Source organism: Dipodomys merriami, unplaced genomic scaffold (assembly GCF_024711535.1).
Source record: "Dipodomys merriami isolate MVZ:Mamm:240054 unplaced genomic scaffold, mDipMer1.0.p SCAF_30, whole genome shotgun sequence".
In the NCBI taxonomy this organism is placed as follows: Eukaryota; Metazoa; Chordata; class Mammalia; order Rodentia; family Heteromyidae; genus Dipodomys; species Dipodomys merriami.
The window spans coordinates 2,514,172-2,532,563 of NW_027204493.1; the positions used below are offsets into that span (position 1 = coordinate 2,514,172).

Sequence of the window (18,392 nt, forward strand, 5' to 3'; positions counted from 1 at the left end):
AGACCTAACTAACCCATCCTATTAGAGTTATCATGAAGATAAAGTTTCCTTGACTTAACCACCCTCCAGTAGACTTCACGTCTTCAAGGCTCCACCGTCTCAACGTGGTCACACTGGAGACCAAGCTTCTAGCATATGAACCTTTGATACACAACATGATATCCTAACCATAGCAGTGATATATCTTCATGAGAATTCAGTGAGGATGCAAGTAAAGCACTACCACATACAAGGGAAGAATTGGATCAGCTCGAGTAATTTGGGAGTGGAGTCCACGGGATTCTTTAAATACAAGATCATGTCATCTGCAAAGAGGGAGAGTTTTACTTCATCTTTCCCTATTTGGATTCCTTTTATGTTTGCATCTTGTCTTATTGCTGTAGCTAGGCATTCTAATACTAAATTCAAGAGAAGTGGAGAGAGTGGACATCCTTGTCTCATTCCTGAGTTTAGAGGAAATGGCTTTAGTTTTTCACCAGTAAGTATAATGCTGGCTGTAGGTTTGTCATATACAGCCTTTATTATATTGAAAAATGTTCCATGGATTCCTAGTTTTTCCAGAGCCTTTATCATAAAGGGGTGTTGGATCTTGTCAAATGCTTTTTCTGCATCTATTGCGATAACCATGTGATTCTCATCCTTGCTCTTGTTGATGTGATGAATTATATTAACTGATTTGCATATATTGAACCAGCTTTGCATCCCTGAAATGAATCTTGTTTGATCGTGGCGTATGATTTTTTTGATGAGTTGTTGAAGTCAATTGGCCAAAATTTTGTTGAGAGTTTTACATCAATGTTCATCAAAGAGATGGGTCTATAGTTCTCTTTCTTTGATGAGTCCCTGCCTGGTTTTGGGATGAAGGTTATGATGGCTTCATAGAAAGAGTTTGGTAGTGACCTTTCACTTTCAATTTCATTGAAGAGTTGGAGGAGTATTGGTGTGATTTCTGCTTTAAAGGCCTTGTAGAATTCTGCCATAAATCCATCCAGTCCTGGGCTAGTATAAGTCAAGGACAAGCAGAAAAGGTCAAAAGCTATGTACATATGACCAATGAGAAGTACAAGTTGTCATGTGGAAAACAAACTTTACAACTTTGGTGGGGGTGGGGAGGATTGGGTAGGGGGCGGAGGGGGGGGGAGGCTGAGAAGGAATGGGAAGGGGAAACAAAGGAGGAAGATACAATGCTTGATAAGATATGTACTCATTATCTTGCCCATCTAATTGTAACACCTCTGTACAGTATTTTCACAATAAAAAATAAATAAAAATTTTAAAAAGGTGATGTTAAGTGAAATGAACCCCAAGATAGGGACACAACTTGTTTTTTCTCTCTTGCTATTGTTTTTAATGCATCTAAAATGTACTCTGTGATTTTTTTGTTTCTCTTGTATGTTCTTCCCCCACGGTATAACTCCTGTTTTCAACTGTATGTGATGTCGGTGCCCTGCATCTTGTATATACAGTTTTCTAACTAGGGGAGGGGAAGGGAAATAACAAAATGCTAAAACAAGGATACAGGATGACCCATTGTAACAATGAGATGTACAAGATACTATATTGAAAATGAACTTTAAAAATTGAGGGGGGAAATAATGCTGCAATAAACATAGTTGTGCTCGTAGCTTTAGTGTGGTCTTGTTTGTAAACATTTGGGTAAATGCCTAAAAGTGCGACTGCTGGGTCATAGGGGAGTTCTATGTGGAGTCTTTTGAGGAACCTCCATACTACTTTCCAAAGTGGTTTAACAAGTTTACACTCCCACCAACAATGAAGTAAGGTTCTCTTCTGTCCACATCCCCTCCAGCATCTGTTGTTATTAGAGTTCCTGATTTTTGCCATTCTAACTGGGGTGAGGTGGTATCTCCATGTTGTTTTGATTTGCATTTCTTTTATGGCTAGGGATGTTGAGCATTTCTTCATGTGTCTATTGGCCATCCTTTTTTCTTCTTCAGAGAAGTTTCTCTTTAAGTCATTAGCCCACTTATTTATTGGGCAGTTGTTTCTTTGAGGATTTGTTGTTGGGGGGTTTAATTTTTTGAGTTCCAAGTATATTTTAGATATGAGACCCTTGTCCATTGTATGGCTAGTGAAGATCTTCTCCCAATCCGTGGGCTTTCTATTGATCTTGCTAGCTATGTTCTTTGCCATGCAGAAGCTCTGCAACTTTATGCAATCCCATTTGTCCAACCTTTCTTTGATTTGTTGTGTTTCTAGGTCTCTATTAAGAGATCTGGAACCAACCCAGATGCCCCTCAGTAGATGAATGGATCAAGAAAATTTGGTATATATACACAATGGAATTCTATGCCTCCATCAGAAAGAATGACATTGCCCCATTTGTTAGGCAATGGAAAGACTTCAAAAAAATTATATTAAGTGAAGTAAGCCAAGCCCAAAGAAACATAGGTCCCATGATTTCCCTTATTTGCAATATCTAGTATATGTATAAGTCAAGTAGAAAAGATCAGATAAGGTAATGTTAGGAAAATGAACCCTAAGATATGTATTTTAAATGTTTTTTTTTCTTTCATGCATTTGTTTCTAATACAATTATAAGATTATTTCTTTGTTGCTTTGTATGTCCCTCCCCCACAGTATAACCCCTGCTTTCACTGTATTTGATGTCGGTATAATTTGTGGAGGGGAAGTGGAAAAACAAGATGTTTAAATAAGGTGGACCTGTTGCAACAATGAGAACTACAAGTTGTCATGTCAAAAACGAACTTCACAACTTGGGGGGGGGAGGATTGGGTGGGGGGGAGGGAGGATGGGAAGGGATGTGAAGGGTAAACAAAGGAGGAGGCTACAATGCTTGATAAGAAATGTACTCACTCGCATTTATAAGATTATTTCTTTGTTGCTTTGTATGTCCCTCCCCCACAGTGTAACCCCCACTTTCACTATATTTGATGTCAGTATAACATGTGGAGGAGATGGGGACAAACAAGTCGTTTAAGGATTCAGGTGGACCTGTTGCAACAATGAGAAGTACAAAATGTCATGTCAAAACCAACTTTACAATGTCGGTGTGGGGGGGGAGGGGGGTATAATTGGGTGGGGGGAGGGGGGAGGCTTGGAAGGGAGGTGAAGGGTAAACAAAGGAGGAGGCTGCAATGCTTGGTAAGAAATGTATGCATTATCCTGCCCATGTAATTGTAGCCCCTCTGTACAGTATGTTCTCAAATAAAATAAAATAAAATTTTAAAAAAAAGAAATGTACTCACTATCTTGCACATGTAAGTGTAACCCCTCTGTACAGTATTTTCACAATAAAAAAAATTGAGGGGGGAGGGCAGTTTAGGGAGATGAGGAGGGAAAGGATGGTAGGCGAAAAACAAAGGAGGATGTAACAATGCTCATTAGGAAATGTACTCATTACCCTACTCATGAAACTGTAACCCTTCTGTACACTATTTTTACAATAAAAAACATTTTTTTAAATGGCAGAATTGGGGCCCACTTCTGAGAAGAACTCTAATTTAGAATTCCCCAGAAACAGGAGACAACTGCCACCTAGACTTAGCTGAAAGGACTGTCATTCATAATTAGAATTTGAACTGATTAAAATTAGAATTAGTATATCACCACTTGAGCTGAAACCTGAGTTGACTTCTTGACTTCAGTACAGAAAAAGGAATGTATCTCAAACTTGAGAAGAGTAAAAATGGCAACTGACTTAAAAAGAAGGACTAACACCATTCTTAAGCAATTCACCTTAAACCATAATGTTCACACCATCTCATAGGCTGTATTTTTAAAATACAGGTTCTGATTTGAAGGTTCAGGATGGGGCTTGAGACACTGTGTTGTTTCAAATTCCCTGTGATACCAGCGCTACTCTTGGAATGGCCAGAAGATAGGGGAGTTTCCAAAGGCCTACACTCATCATGACATTTCTGGGGAATGGGACCTTACTATCATAGGAGAGATGACCAGCAACCTTCAACTGAGAATGATTTTCAGTCCTACAAAACCACATGGATTTGCAGACTTACATATGATTTATAGTAAGATTTTGTAGCACTGTGGAGAAATTACTCATCTGTTTTAATGGGCTTATATTTAGCCTAGTGTTTTATCTTTTGTAAATCACATGCTTATACGCATACACACACACACACACACACACACACACACACAAACACTCTATCTAAGAGCTTGCTTCCTTATCTTCTCCCATTAGTTCCTTCATTAATCATTACGTAAAAATCTTACCATATATCATTTTCTCTTAGGGAGAGGGAGAAATAGACAAAACTGTTTTGTTTGTCCCAAAGCTATGGTGGAAAGTAGCTACAAGATACAACAACAACATAAGAGAATGTGTCTGGGTGACATAGTGCTCTAAGAGGGAAATTCTTCTAACACAATATTAAAACCCCAAAGGAAACGTTTAAGCCAGATTTATCGATACTTTCATCTATGCAAGGGCCAATAGAGGGCTGTAAGAATTCACTGACATCTTTCCTCTTTCCTTCCTCTGCTTAAAAGAAGGAATTTATCTTCCATGATAGTCTCCTCCAAACAAAGCTTCATCATCTTAGCTGTAACAAAGGCTAATAATTTTTATCATTTACTGCCTCTGACATCTGTATAGAAAACTGCATTTATCCTATTACCAAGATCAGATTCATTTGGGCATCTGGAAAGTCACCAAGCTACCGGGCACGCCAGAGCCAGTGTCCAGAGGACATCTGCGGCCACATTAGCTAACAAGCTCTTATGAAGAAGGGCGAGTTAGTCCAGCTGGCTCTGAACACACCAAGCCAGGCTGTGTCATCAAACTCAAGCCACGGCTAAAGTCAGGAGAACACATTTTGGCTTTAGCACACAGATGTCCTATTTCATAACTTATGGTACATGTTCAACAATGGCTCATCCTAGAAGCCAAGTGGATTTAATCTGCAACAATAAGCAAGATGGAAACTGGGAATCTTTCAGGACCAAAAAATCCAGAAAACTAAGGAAAATAAAAAGAGCACCCCCCAGGTCTGTCTTTGTCCCTACCATGTATCCGTATTGGCCTCTCTGTATAAAATATTTGACTTACAAGTTCAACCCCAATGATGACATAACTCAAGTAAAGAAAGCTCTCCAGCTCTCAAGGGCTGGAGGTGTAACTTAATTGGTAAAGCATCTGCCAAACACGTGGGAGGCCCTGAATTCAAACTAAAAAACCACAAAGCAAAAACCACAAAAGAGAAAACACAGGTCCCCCCGCCGCAGCCATCCAGAAGCAGCATTTGTTAGTATGTGCTAGGGATATGGCTCAAGTGGTTGAATACCTGCCTGACAAGGGAAAGACCCTGAGTTCAAATCCCAGTACTGCCAGGAAAGAGGGGAAGCAGGAGCCAATTATTTTACTTGTAAAGGAGGACAGACTAGAGATTCCCCATCTGTCCTTAGGGTTAATATGGGTAATTTTGATTCTTTTCTACTAGTAAAACAATAGCACTGAATATGTCAGATTAGGTCTGGTTACTACCTTCCTATTAAAACCTGGAAAATGAACCTAAATAGCAGATGATCTATATGGATGTTGTCATCCAATGGTATTAGAAATTGATGAAACATCTACTCCAGTCAGAAACTATGCCAGATGATGCTTAGGATACAGCAATGAACAGGACAGACAGACTCCTGCCCTCTTGAAGACTGAGAGTACAAGGAAAACCAGTCTAAATGATACACATGTTGTGGTCAAAGAAGGCAACACATTGAAGCTAACCTGGCATTTCAGATTTACACAGCAACTTTTCTCTTAGAAAAGTTAGTAAGATTATATATTTAATTATTTCCCTCTCTTTCCTCCTCCTACCTTGAATCCTAGAATTTCCTTCTCCCTTTAGGCTCTTCCTTCTTCCTTCCTTCTTTCTTTCTTTCCTTCCTTCCTTCCATCCATCCTTTTTCAAGGATATGGCAACAGAGAAATAGGAATAATTTCCTTGTTTCTGAGTTTCTAAAGCCCTATAGCGCCAAAGACATTGACTTAGATTCAGTAGAAGATGTACTTTAAACAAGACTTCCCACAAGAAACAGTGCACCCATATGAATGGATCCTTAGAGTAGTGGTGGTCCTGATTTTTGAGACACCTACCAAGGTTCAGAAGGGAGAAATCAGGGCGCAGATTCTCCCCAAAGTGGCTATCATGTAGTCAGAGTTTCAACCTAAATCATGGACTTAGTTTAGCGTTTAGGAGTCACACCTAATTTAGACATTAAAAAAAAAATCCTCCCCATAGTGTGCTATCATCATCTATGCTATTCACTAGAAAATTTGCAGAAGACCAACATCAAAATTTTATTATTCTAAATTACACTTGGACACAATAAACTAAACAGGACTCGAAATATTCACACAGTGAGACCAACGGAGGATATTCTTAGGAGAAGATCATAAGCGCTCAATAGCTATATGCAAATGATCATATAAAATGATTCTTATTGAAATGAACTCTAAGAAGTAGAAACCAGAGATTTTTTTATTTTATTTTTTTTTGCAGTTCTTATCCCCCGCCCTGTTTCATCATCACATTTAATTTCTGTACCTTTTGTCTTATACATAAATTTATTTGATTTGGGGAGGAAAAGGGGAGGCACAGAAACAGTGGCATAAAGGGTAAACTAATTCAACAGTGGTACACACTAGACATTATGTTTGGAAATGAACTTTGAGGGGGGTGAGGGTTAGGAGGAAAAAAAGCTGGGAGAAAATAGGGAAGAGTGTTACTGTTCAAAAGAAATGTTCTCAATATCTCACTTAGGTAACAGGAGTTACTTAGGTAATATCATCCTTACTTCAATAAATAAGTGCAGAAAGCATGTGAAGAATCTTTGCCAGGGATAGCAGATGCTCTGGTTTTTGCCGAAAGTTTCTAATTTGTGCTAATGTGCCTAATGTAATAACGGTTCCCACAAAAGCAATCACCATAATTATCCCATCATTTTCTTCACAAGCAGATTTCTCAAACTGAGTGTGTTAATGACTATCGCTAATCCAGTTTAGATAAAGTTCTTGACATTTCCCACATAAAATCAGACTTTTGTTTCTCTTCTTGCTTAAGGATTAGAAATGGGTGTAATGTCCAGTCACTATTGAACTGCATCTGGGGCCATTTGTGGCTGAAGTTAATTCTTTTAAGTTCACTGAACTAATGTTTTGAGCTCTGGGTTGCAATAGCTCATTGTTGCTGTCAGGTTAATAAAGTACTTTGCAAAATGCTCTAACTCCTCCTAGTGGTGATGAAAGAGTGTGCAGGACATATGCTGGAGTAAAAAAACAACAAAAATAAATAAAATAAAATCACTAAGGTCTAGAAATCACCAGCTGAATAGGAAAGCCATCTGGAGCCATTGCAAATCTCAGTTCTCCTCTCTCTTGTGCCAATAGCTGCTGTGGTGACCAGTACTAAGCTGTGTCTGCCCAGCACCAAAGCACCTGGACCTCACATTATCTGAGGGAATTCACATTGAAAGGATAACATTCAGCATACACATTCTATACTTAAAATTGCCCTTAACAAAGATGATGGACTTATCTACTCTCCTTCATCCCCCAGACACATAACTCTGAGACATGCTTCTACAAGGCTCCTCAAGGGATGTAGTAAGATGGAGGGTGACCAAGTGAAATAGAAATCAACTACATAATACCTGATTAGCCCATCCCACTCCATCATTTTCTTCTTCCTTTCTGGAATCACTTCCCAAATTGTGCACAAATCTTTTCTGGAGCTCAACTTTTAGAGTAATCCAGAGTAAAACTGGTTAGCTGGTTAGTTGGTATGTAGGCAGGTTGATTGGTTAGGATTTACCCATTGACTACCACTAGCAAGCTGTGTGATATGCGGTTAGTTAGTCACATTACCTACCAGTAACACAGATTGGTCATTTATAAAATAAGGACGTTATAATAGAATAGTCTACCAATATTTAGCAAGCACTCTTCATATTACAGTACTATTCATAGTACTGGTTACAGAATAGGAAAAACAACAGCAAATGTGGAGTTTACAGATTGGTTGGAAAAATAAACAATAAGCAAGTGACAATAAACAACTGAATAAATAACAACAACAAGCAATAACTTGTGAAGAGGAATTCTGTGATAAGAAAGTAAGGAGTCAAATCAGGCTGATTGGTATACAGAGAAAGGGCTTTCAAGCACAGAAAGAGTATGGGAAAGTCCCTCCAAAGGACATTACATTAAGTAAATAAGTGAAACATCATGTTAAGTGAAATAAAAAGATAAACATTGTGGAAATAAATTTGTAGAAGAACAGTGGGCCTCCAAATTGTTATATGGTGAGGAAAACAGAGAAGCCACATTTTGAGAGGTTGAATCAGGAGTCCTTATTGGAAAGGCAATGACTGCAGGCAAACTCTTGACATAAAGACCTGCAGCCCTGGGAATATACTTCACCCTGTCAGAAAATTGATCCATGAGAGCAGAAAAACAATACCAACAAACAAGATCAGCTCCAATGGAGAGCTAAAGTGGATGCCATGTTGACAGGAGACAAGACATAAGCAGACAAGAGACACATGGCATGGCATACCCAGGCCTGAGCTGGTCCTGGCCTAAGTAGGGTCAAGTCAGGGGACAGGGTCACAAAGTGCTTGAGAGTTTAGGACCCAAGTCTGGCAGGTCCTTGAACCTATTGTCTAAGTCCCCGCCCCTGCCTCTAGGAATTTCATCACCTAGGAGGTGGGACTTCTTTGCCTCCACCATGAAGACAAGATGGCGCCAATTAAACCCAATACCCTATCATCCGCTACGTGGCCAAGATGGTGCAGGTTAGTTCAGCATCCCTACTTCATTAGTAGTCACTAGAGGTGAGGTGGGGTAAGAGGTGGGAGGAGGGTTAGATAGTAAGCATCAAACTATAGTCAGATAAGAGGAATTCGTTCTAAAATCTTAGAGTATAGGTGGGTAATAGTATTCAGTAACAATTTATTATATATTTCATAACTAGAGAAGAGTTAGAAGATTCTCAACACATAGAAATATTAAGTTGAAAAGGTGAAAATGGTTTGATCACCATACATTGAAATTATCCTAATTTGACCACCACATATACAACCACACCAAATGATATAAATTAGTACAAATACTGTATGTCAATTTTAAAACTAAAACAAAAGGTAAAAAATGTTCTTTTCTCACTAGCCTTTGAGGTTCTTTGGGAGTTGGTTTGTCCATATTTAACTGGAAAGGAGATGTTAGTTAGGAAATAATAATTATGATGGCCTAAGTCACTATCATCACGCACAAGCTAAATTCCGGTGTCCTTGGTTTTCCCCCACTACCCTCCCCCACCCCCTCACCCTGCCCCCACCCGCAGCTACATTCTTTTTGAGCTGCCTGAATGAAGAGATGTGAAGGTTTTCCACACACAGGCAGAAACTTCAAAGGGAATCCAGTTGATAAAACAAAACTACTCATCAAAAATTAATCATGAATGAGAAGAAGATAAATAGTCTCAAACATGAAAGGTAGCTCCTCTCTACCATGCAAAAACTTAGGTCAAAGGTTCTTGTCTCTGATTTTGTGTAAGACTCATTTTCTTAGTCTTCAATTTTTTTTTTTTTTTTTGCCAATCAGAACATTTTTTTACATGTTGGTATTTTTTGCATACTTTGAAGTATTAAAAAAATAGAAAAGTTAAAAAAAAAAAGATTGAGCCTAACAAGTTTGCCATTCATCCCAAGACATACAGGAGACGAGTTTCATATTGAGTCATTCATTACAAATATGACTTTTTAGGCCTGAAGGCGATAGTGGAATTCAAGGAAATAGAAACATTTGGTATTTAATTATTTGGATGTCTCCTTGCTCTGCGTTTTTGATCTTTTCCCAGGTTATCAATAATCACCATTGAGTAGAGAGTCACATGCCTGTAAGGAAACAGTTCCAAAATACTAGGTTGCTTTGTCTACAGTAAATGGGTGGAAATAGGATTTCCCATTATGCCTCATCTAAGTCTCTAACCAAGATCCCTTGCTCAGAACAGCAAGGTTTAGGGGCCAATTTGGCAGAAATATGTTTGGTTAGAAGCTTTTGGCACAAAGGAGGAATTTCCTACCAATGAACATGGATTTGGGTTTGCTGGCTGGCTTCAAGGCCTTAGATGATCCCTAATGCAAAGGACAATGTTAGAGAGAACATGGGCAGATTCACCCTGGCTGCCAGGAATGGAGATATGTCAGTTAATTTTAAACAAAAGTTGGAAGAATGAAATATCACCCTAGAGCCAGCCATATCTTTTCTAAATAAATAAATACTGTCCAAAAATGCTGAGGAAAAAAAATTGGCAATGAACCCTTTGACTCTTACTTGCAAAGCATTTAGAAATACTGGACTAGAACTATGGCTGTGCAACAAATAAAAAGAATTTCAATTTACTGGGAGGATTGGATTCCTTGGGTGAATGCTATCTTGCTGCTGAGGAAAATCAAATGGGCCCCGACACTGAATACATCTTTGTCAGAAAAATACTTGCTTCAAGTGGAACCCGGCAGTCATCAGTTTGCCAAGTTCATGTAAACTCAAAAATTTTGGCAAGCACGCAGAGACAAAACAGAGTGGTAGCATAGCACACTACCTGTTATTTTTTTCACTCCATGTTTTAATGTAGTCAGTCTTCCATTAAAAGCAAGGACACTTCAGTGAGGTCCTATTTCTTCAACTCATCCAGAATGTAGCGATGAACATTTTGAGAAAAAAATAAAGAAGGGAGAGGGAAAAAACAAGAAAAATAAGACTAACCTCAAGCATCTTAAACAGCCTGGGTATCCATTAGTTGAGCTCATTTCTGAGAGTAAATATTAAAGAAATGAATCTGTAGCTATAAATGTATGCAGGCTTATATACACAAAACACAGCATGCTGCATTTTGTGTCCTCTGGTAGATGTTTATGAATAATGTAGACTATCTGACATTATCACTTAGTCAGGGACTTTAGGATCTAAGCATTGATCAAGGCAAAATTCTAGTATTTCCCTGCAAGGTGTTTGAAGTTGTTTTTCTGGAAGAGGCATGAACTTGCTGGAAGGTAGCTATGCCCTCTGTGGAATCATGGCCAGAGGCACTCATGAATGAGAACTGGCTGAGGTCTAGAGTTCAGTGCTGAGACTGAGACAAAGCAAAGCAGCTAAGTGAGCATATCTGCCCGATTGGAGCCGTTTGCCACATGGCTTATTTAATTGATGTAAAATTACATGAAATATAAGTAAGGACATGAAATGAAGTCTCCTCCAAACATTTCTAACCATCTCTTATCAGCAAGATAATGACTTAGAAAGGAAGGCAAATTGCAAGTGAACTGTCAGCAGAGATTTTATTGATCTTATAGGAGAGATAGCAAAGTATAAATGGTAAATTATAATACAAAAGACAGTAGATTGAAGAACAGTATAACATTAAAATATCCTTTAATTATTACTAAAAAGATGGATTGTGAAAGCTCTAGTTGTCATATTCTTATAATAGTCTTGATCTTTAGTTGTTTTTATTTGGCAAATAATTGTGTTTGCATTTTCTATGATACCTACAGGCCTTGGCCTGTTCAGTAATAATAACCATTTCCTCTGCGGAATGTAGCAAATTTGATTCAGGAAAATGTTGCCCCTTCCCCAAAAGACTAATTTTCCAATCTCTGTAGAACATGGGACGCTTCTATAACCCAATTCTGCCCCATTAGGAATAAGTAGAAGTTGGAGCAGGGGGAGCATGGAAAACTATTGCTTTATTCACTCTAAAAGGTAGTGTAAGTTCTTCCTTGCCCTTCCCCCTCCTTCCTGTCTTGAAACACATATAATACATGGAACTCTGGCAACCATGATGTATCTAAGAATCTGCAGGTTGATGAAGAAAGCCAAGCAACATTAAATTGCCCACTCTGACATCTAACTGCTGAGCAAAAGCCAGCAGACATCTACTGACTTCCAATTACTCAAGAAAAAGAAAACCTATGTGTTCAAGCCACTGTGATATTGGCTTCAACACTTCTCTAAGCTATCCATTATGGATAGCTTGGGCTCATACCATAGAATGATGGAAGGCTCAGGAGCCTGAGGAGACTTTGAGGGAAATCAGCCTGAATTTTCCAGTGGTTATACTCATCCCCTGAAGAGATAATTAATACACACATAATGTTGCTTATTTCTCATTCATACATTTCTTATTCTCTCATTCATACACATATACAGTTTCTCTAAAGTAGTTGATGGTACAATGAGGGTGATTAGAAATATAAGCTAAAATAGGAAGTAGAAAATGATAAAGGCCAAACTTCTGGGTATATAGTCAAATAACTCCTCTGTACAGTATGTTCACAAATAAAATAAAATTAAATTTAAAAAAAAAGAATCAATGTTAGCTTCCTAGAGAGATAACTGCAGCTCCATATTTATCACTGTGTTATTATATACTCATTACCTGACTTAAGTAACTGTAACCCCTCTACACATTACCTTTACAATAAAATTTATTTTAAAAAGTGGTACAGGTACATAATGGAATGGGAAAAATTATGTCTTTTTCTGGAAAATAGAACTGGAAATCATCATGCTAATGAATAGTCAAGTATTACAGGTTTTCTCTCATTTGTGGAGCTAGAAAAAAAATGAGCAAAACAAAACACTAAGGTCATAAAAGTAAAAGTGGTACTATGGTCCAAGATTCAAAATCTTCAGCTGCTTTTATGAACATCCAGAGATATTTTATGCTTTTCTGTTTATTTGAGAAGTAGAGAATATCTCTAGTATGTCAAGGAGACAGAAAAGAAATTACTATGTTCCCTCTGCCTACCATCTTTCTACAACTTTAGCAGCCAGGCTCAACAGCAGTAAGGGTAAAATTTAGAGAGGACCTTTATGGATTGGATTGTACTTTCCCCCAAATTTACATAGTGCCTGAAACCCCAATATTATAGCATTTTTAGATAGGATACAGAAGGGATATTTAATTATGGTTAAATGAGACCACAAGGGTAGAGCCCCGATCTAATTGGATTGATGTTTTCATAAGAAGAGACATGGAGGAGGGGTGTACATAAATGTATAAAGGAAAAGCCACACAGAGACAATATATGAGTCAGTAGTAAAGGAATTAGGAGGTCTGATGGTTGAGAATGATAGCTTGGATATTGATTTTAAACATAATCACATCCTGGCCTGCTGACATGAATGCAACGGCATGTGAGATACAGCAGGAGATCTTGTTTACCTGAAGCCTCCAAAGGCTGCAGAAAATGAAAATCCTCCGTCTGACCATCCAAGGCTGAGAACTCCCTGCTCAAAATAACGGCACATAGCTCAGACTCTGGAAGTAATGGCCTGTAACTCAGTTTTCCAGGACCCAATCAGAACCTGAGGTCTTAGGACCTCAGTGCAGAATTCCTCCTGGGGTCTAAGCACCTCCCTATCAAAGGGTGAGCTTTCAGTTTGTTTTGGGCATTTTAAAACATATTTCTTCTTAAGCGTCCTCTGTGTCTGTCATTGAATTCCTTCTCTGATGAAAGCAAAAATCTGTGGAACCCCAACACAGTGATCCAAATCTAGTAAAAAGGGCACAGCCAGAAGGTAGCTCGCTGCCTGTCAGAATGTTTCACAAGAAACCAACTCTGTCAACAACTTGATCTTGAAATATCTTCTGGAACAGTAGTCCTTTAACTTAGCATCCAAGAGTGACTATACATACCCTAAGGGCTACAAATTCAGGATACAAGTGTGGTGAAACACAGCCTGTCTCTTCCAACTAGAGTCATGTACTTCTCAGACATCTCTATATCCATTCACTCAATTAGCTTTTGTGCTTTGATGATTTTGTATATTAAGTCCAAAGCCAAGTTAGATAAAAGCCTCCTATGACTTTGTTGCAATTAATTTTTAGCAATTTAGAAGAAGACAGTGAAGGACCTTCTCCCTAGGAAACTGGTGAAAGTCTTGGAGTAACTTTGATCCCCACAGGAAGAAAAGGGGAGGAGATTCTCTGAGTGAGCAGACCAGAACCTGGGGAAGAAAGAATCGGCTCCTTCTTGACTAGGATCAAGAATGAGTGGGATCTTTCTATTCTTGAAGAATAGAACAAAAGGGAAATAGATTGTGGGAGCTTTGAATCCTGTCTAGAAGAAAAAAATTTTTCTAGGAGGTAAAAAGGGATCTTGGCCAATAAGCAAATGAATGCCCTGGTTAACTCAGAAGCTCTCAATTGGCTTGATGGATGTGGGAAATTATATTAGAAAGCCAGTTAAGCAAGAAGCATACACATTAGACAAGATGTAGTCAGAGTGTGAACCTAAGTAAAATCAAAATTACACGTGTTTGCTGACACCACACCATAGGCTGATGTCAACATCCAAGTGGATATATTATCTTGAACTCACAGAAGCCCTGTCATGTGTAGGCCTTAGAAAAGTCTCTGAATTACAGAGGTTGATAATGTAATGTCAGAGGCCAAAAAAACAGAGCTTATTTGGCCAAGCTTAATACTGCTATAAGCTGGAAATGAGGACCACATTGCCCAGTTTTTTTTTTTATTTAAAGCAATAAACCCTCAGTGCATTAGACTCAAAAGCCAAAATGTTTCCCATGTCTCTGTTGCAATTAACTTTAGTAAATTATGATAACTCAGATGGAACTATACAATTCAAATGAGGAAGGTCCCAGAATCTATTCTAGCTATTGGTCATAACTAAGCTATTACTTAAATCCTTTCTCTGTCAAATCAGTAGGCTGGTAAATCACAAATTCTCTAGGAAAAAGAAAAGAAAAAAAGCTCTATCCTGATTTCAATAGTTTTGATATTTTTGAGGGCCAATTTCAGTTTTTTTTTTATAATGGAATGTCACAGCTCACTAACTTTCAAAACATTTAACAATTAATTCTGACAAGCCCAGTGTGAGGCAATTCTAATACCCCACTGTTTCTGAGGATCTATATTTGAAAATGGGAATTCTATCTCCTTATATATCCAGACTTAGATCAGTGAAAAACCTAATACAGGGTTATTAGCAGATAGGAAACATGTGATAAATATTTGTTCAATATTTACTGAGTACCTATTATATAGCCGACTATTCCAAGAACTGAAGATCTGGCAGAGAATCAAGTGATGAGTCTACTAACCTGGGAGAAATAAACAACAAAAATAGATGAATGACAAATGGTACATATACTCCTAGATGAAGAATGGATAAATATAGATGATAGATGAATGGATAAATGATAGAAGAAGGAGAAGAAGGAGAAAAAGAAGAAGAAGAAGAAGAAGAAGAAGAAGAAGAAGAAGAAGAAGAAGAAGAAGAAGAAGAAGAAGAAGAAGAAGAAGAAGAAGAAGAAGAAGAAGAAGAAAGACAGACAGAAAGATAGTGAGTTAATTCTAGTTAAAACTGGCAGGCATTAGGAAGAAAAGTTAAACAAGGTAAGGTTAAGAGGAGCAAGAGGAGTGGTCATACAGTGTCAGCTATAATAGCTATGGTAGCCTAGGCAGACTTTACTGATGAGTGGAATGGAGGATTAAACCGTGGGATTGGCAGAGGAAAAATGTCCCAGACAGGAAGAGAGCCTGCATTGGGCAGGTACATATATGGGATACTTCAAGGACTGAAACACAGAAGACACAGGTGAGTGGAGCCACAGGTAGAAAATTCTATCAGAATACAAGCCCAAGTGAGGGAATATAGTTGCAAATGGCAGAAGCAAACTTGAGACAGGGAAATTATCTCAACCCTTTGCCATGTTTTAAAACAACCAGAATCCTGCCATCTACCTCTAAAGATACACCTCTGAAGTCAAAGAGAAAAGAGAAGGTGGCAGACAGGCCTGGATTGCTGCTTCACCACCTTCCCTAAAGTGAGGAGTAAATGCTTGCTGTGTTGGGACAGAAGAATTCCTCCATGTCATATATTCATCATTCAGAAGTCTGACCAAATGACAAAGCTGGCCCCAGTAGCTTTGATGTGCAAACACATCTTGGACCTAGAGAGTAATCCTTCTGACTGTGGAAGAGACAGAATGCATCACAAAAGAAAATAAGTACATTGGCATCTTTTGGAAGACAGACAAAGTGGATTGATAGACTTTCCCTTTTAAAATAAAAATCCTCCTGGGCCAGGATCTGGCTCTTTATCCCCCTCCCCGCCATGTCTAACACGATACTAAATGGTATGCTAAATATCATTGCTCTAGCAAATAGTAGCCAAGGCTAACAACAGTCCCAGTGAACCAAGAGAGGTCCTGTTGTCTTCCTATGAACATTTCAAGTTAGCTAGTTGACTTCTCTATATATCTAGGAAATCTTGATAATGTTTTAATAATATTCTTGGTTGGTTCTATTTTAGTTTTTAAATTTGGTTCTTAGGACTCCTGCCATAAGATCATCTGGGACCCAATAATATTTTATAATATGTAATAAGTTAAGCTAAATAAAATACAAATTGCTAGACCACCATTTCAGACCCACTGAATCAGCACAACTGGAGAAAGAGCCCAGGAATCTGGATTTATAGCAAACTCCCAAATAAGGCTGCTGGTACATTACTGACTGACTTTTACAAGATCCACTGATTTCAAACAAAAGTGCAAAGGCTTCTTTTCATTTTAACTTTAATGACTCCACAAAGAGTTCTAAGAAATCTCTCGTGTAAACTTCCTTTTCAAACTCTCTGCAGCCCCAGTCACAAGCTGACTTTGTTTAGAGAAAGGCACCGAGACACACAGCCCTCAGAGGACCTCGTGATGGGAGCATCCCATCAACTAACCCATTCATGCAAAGTTCATGTGCAGAGACACTGGTTGGCTCCCATGAAGCACCTCCCTAACTGGAGAGCTGGAGAGGCTTTGAAATATTCCCTACCTGTAAAGAGGGCATGGTAATGGAGGCCCTTCTCCTTGTCCTGATGGGAGCAGACATCAAATAAGTAGGCTTTGATGGGCCCATCAATGAAGTCAGCAGCAAAATCAAAGAGAACCACACCTATCATGGTGATGGTTATGGCCCACACCAGCTTCTTCCTTGGGTTAGCAATCAAAGCTAAAAGAGAAAAAAAATACATTGGTCTCCTGAATCCTGTTTAGAATGATACAATTTCTTTTCATTTCATCTTAATTTTCTGTCATCAAATCATCTCCCACTGCTTTCATTTTGCTTTGTTTTCTCACGTAAAAATGGTTTATTTGTTTTTTCCAGTTATAAGGATCATGCCACTAAATGTCAGGGAATGACACTATTGAAAGTAAATTAGTGGTTACCTAAGAAGGTAGGTTAGTGCATAGAAAGAAATCGGGAATGAATCCCAATTGGCAATGGACTTGGAGGGTACTGGTAAAAAAAAATACTCCAGAGTTAAATTTGGTGATGGTTGTCTTGTGACTGTACAGAAAAAAAAAATCACTGGATTATATACTTCTAAGTGAAATGTCTGGGATATTAATTACAGCTTTTAAATGAAGATGTATGTGTAATTCTTATAAACAATTCTAACAATGCAGAAAAAGTTGAAGAAAACTCTTCAAGTCCCAGACCCAGTGATGGTTATCCTCAGAAACATTCCTTTATGCACTTCTTTATTTTAAAGGCTCATTTTTTACATTATTTTTTACTTTGTGTCTCTCTGTGTTTCGAAAAAATAGTATATGTTATTTTTTAAGGTAGAAAAGAGGAAAATGTCTCAATCTGCTCTCTCCACTCAACATAACTCCCAACCAGAAAATCCATTATCTGCAATTCTGCAAAACAACAGAGGTTTGGGGGGTTTTGTTTTTGCTTTTGTTTTACTAACTGTTCTCTATAATTCCAGGCTTCTCTGAACTGTTCCTTCTCTAAATCGTTCTACATAAATGGACATATATAGCTATTTACTGCATATTTTCTTTTTTAAAAAAAGTTTTTTTATTGTGAAAATACTATACAGAGGGGTTACAGTTACATGAGCAAGATAATGAGTACATTTCTTATCAAGCATTGTTGCATCCTTTGTTTTTTTCCTACCATTCCTTCCCTCCCATCTCCACAGCTACACTCCCCCCACCTACCCCCCCACCCCGCCTAAATTGTAAAGTTTTTGACATAGTGTCTTATACATCTCATTGTTGCAATGGGTCCACCTGTATCCTTATTTAAACAATTTGTTTTTTCTTTTCCCCTCCCCAAATTATACCAACATCAAACACAGTGAAAACAGGGGTTATACCATGGGGGAGGGACATACAAAGCAACAAAAAAGTTACCTTATAAATACGTTAAAAACAATAGCAAGAAAGAAAAAAACACTTGTGTCCTTATCTTGGGGTTCATTTCACTTAACATCATCTTATCTGCCCTTTTCTGCTTGTCTCAGACATATACTAGTTATTGCAAATAAGAGAAACCATGGGACCTATGTTT

General features: G+C 38.2%; 1 protein-coding gene across 1 annotated transcript in view; it reads right to left on the reverse strand.

The window, feature by feature from the left end:
• Positions 1-18,392, reverse strand: part of Slc45a2 (solute carrier family 45 member 2) — a 38,446-nt gene that overhangs the window by 17,121 nt on the left and 2,933 nt on the right. The window contains exon 2 of the mRNA XM_070040926.1: positions 16,863-17,039. Within this exon, the coding sequence (XP_069897027.1) occupies positions 16,863-17,039 (177 nt within the window). The remainder of the gene's footprint in view (positions 1-16,862; positions 17,040-18,392) is intronic.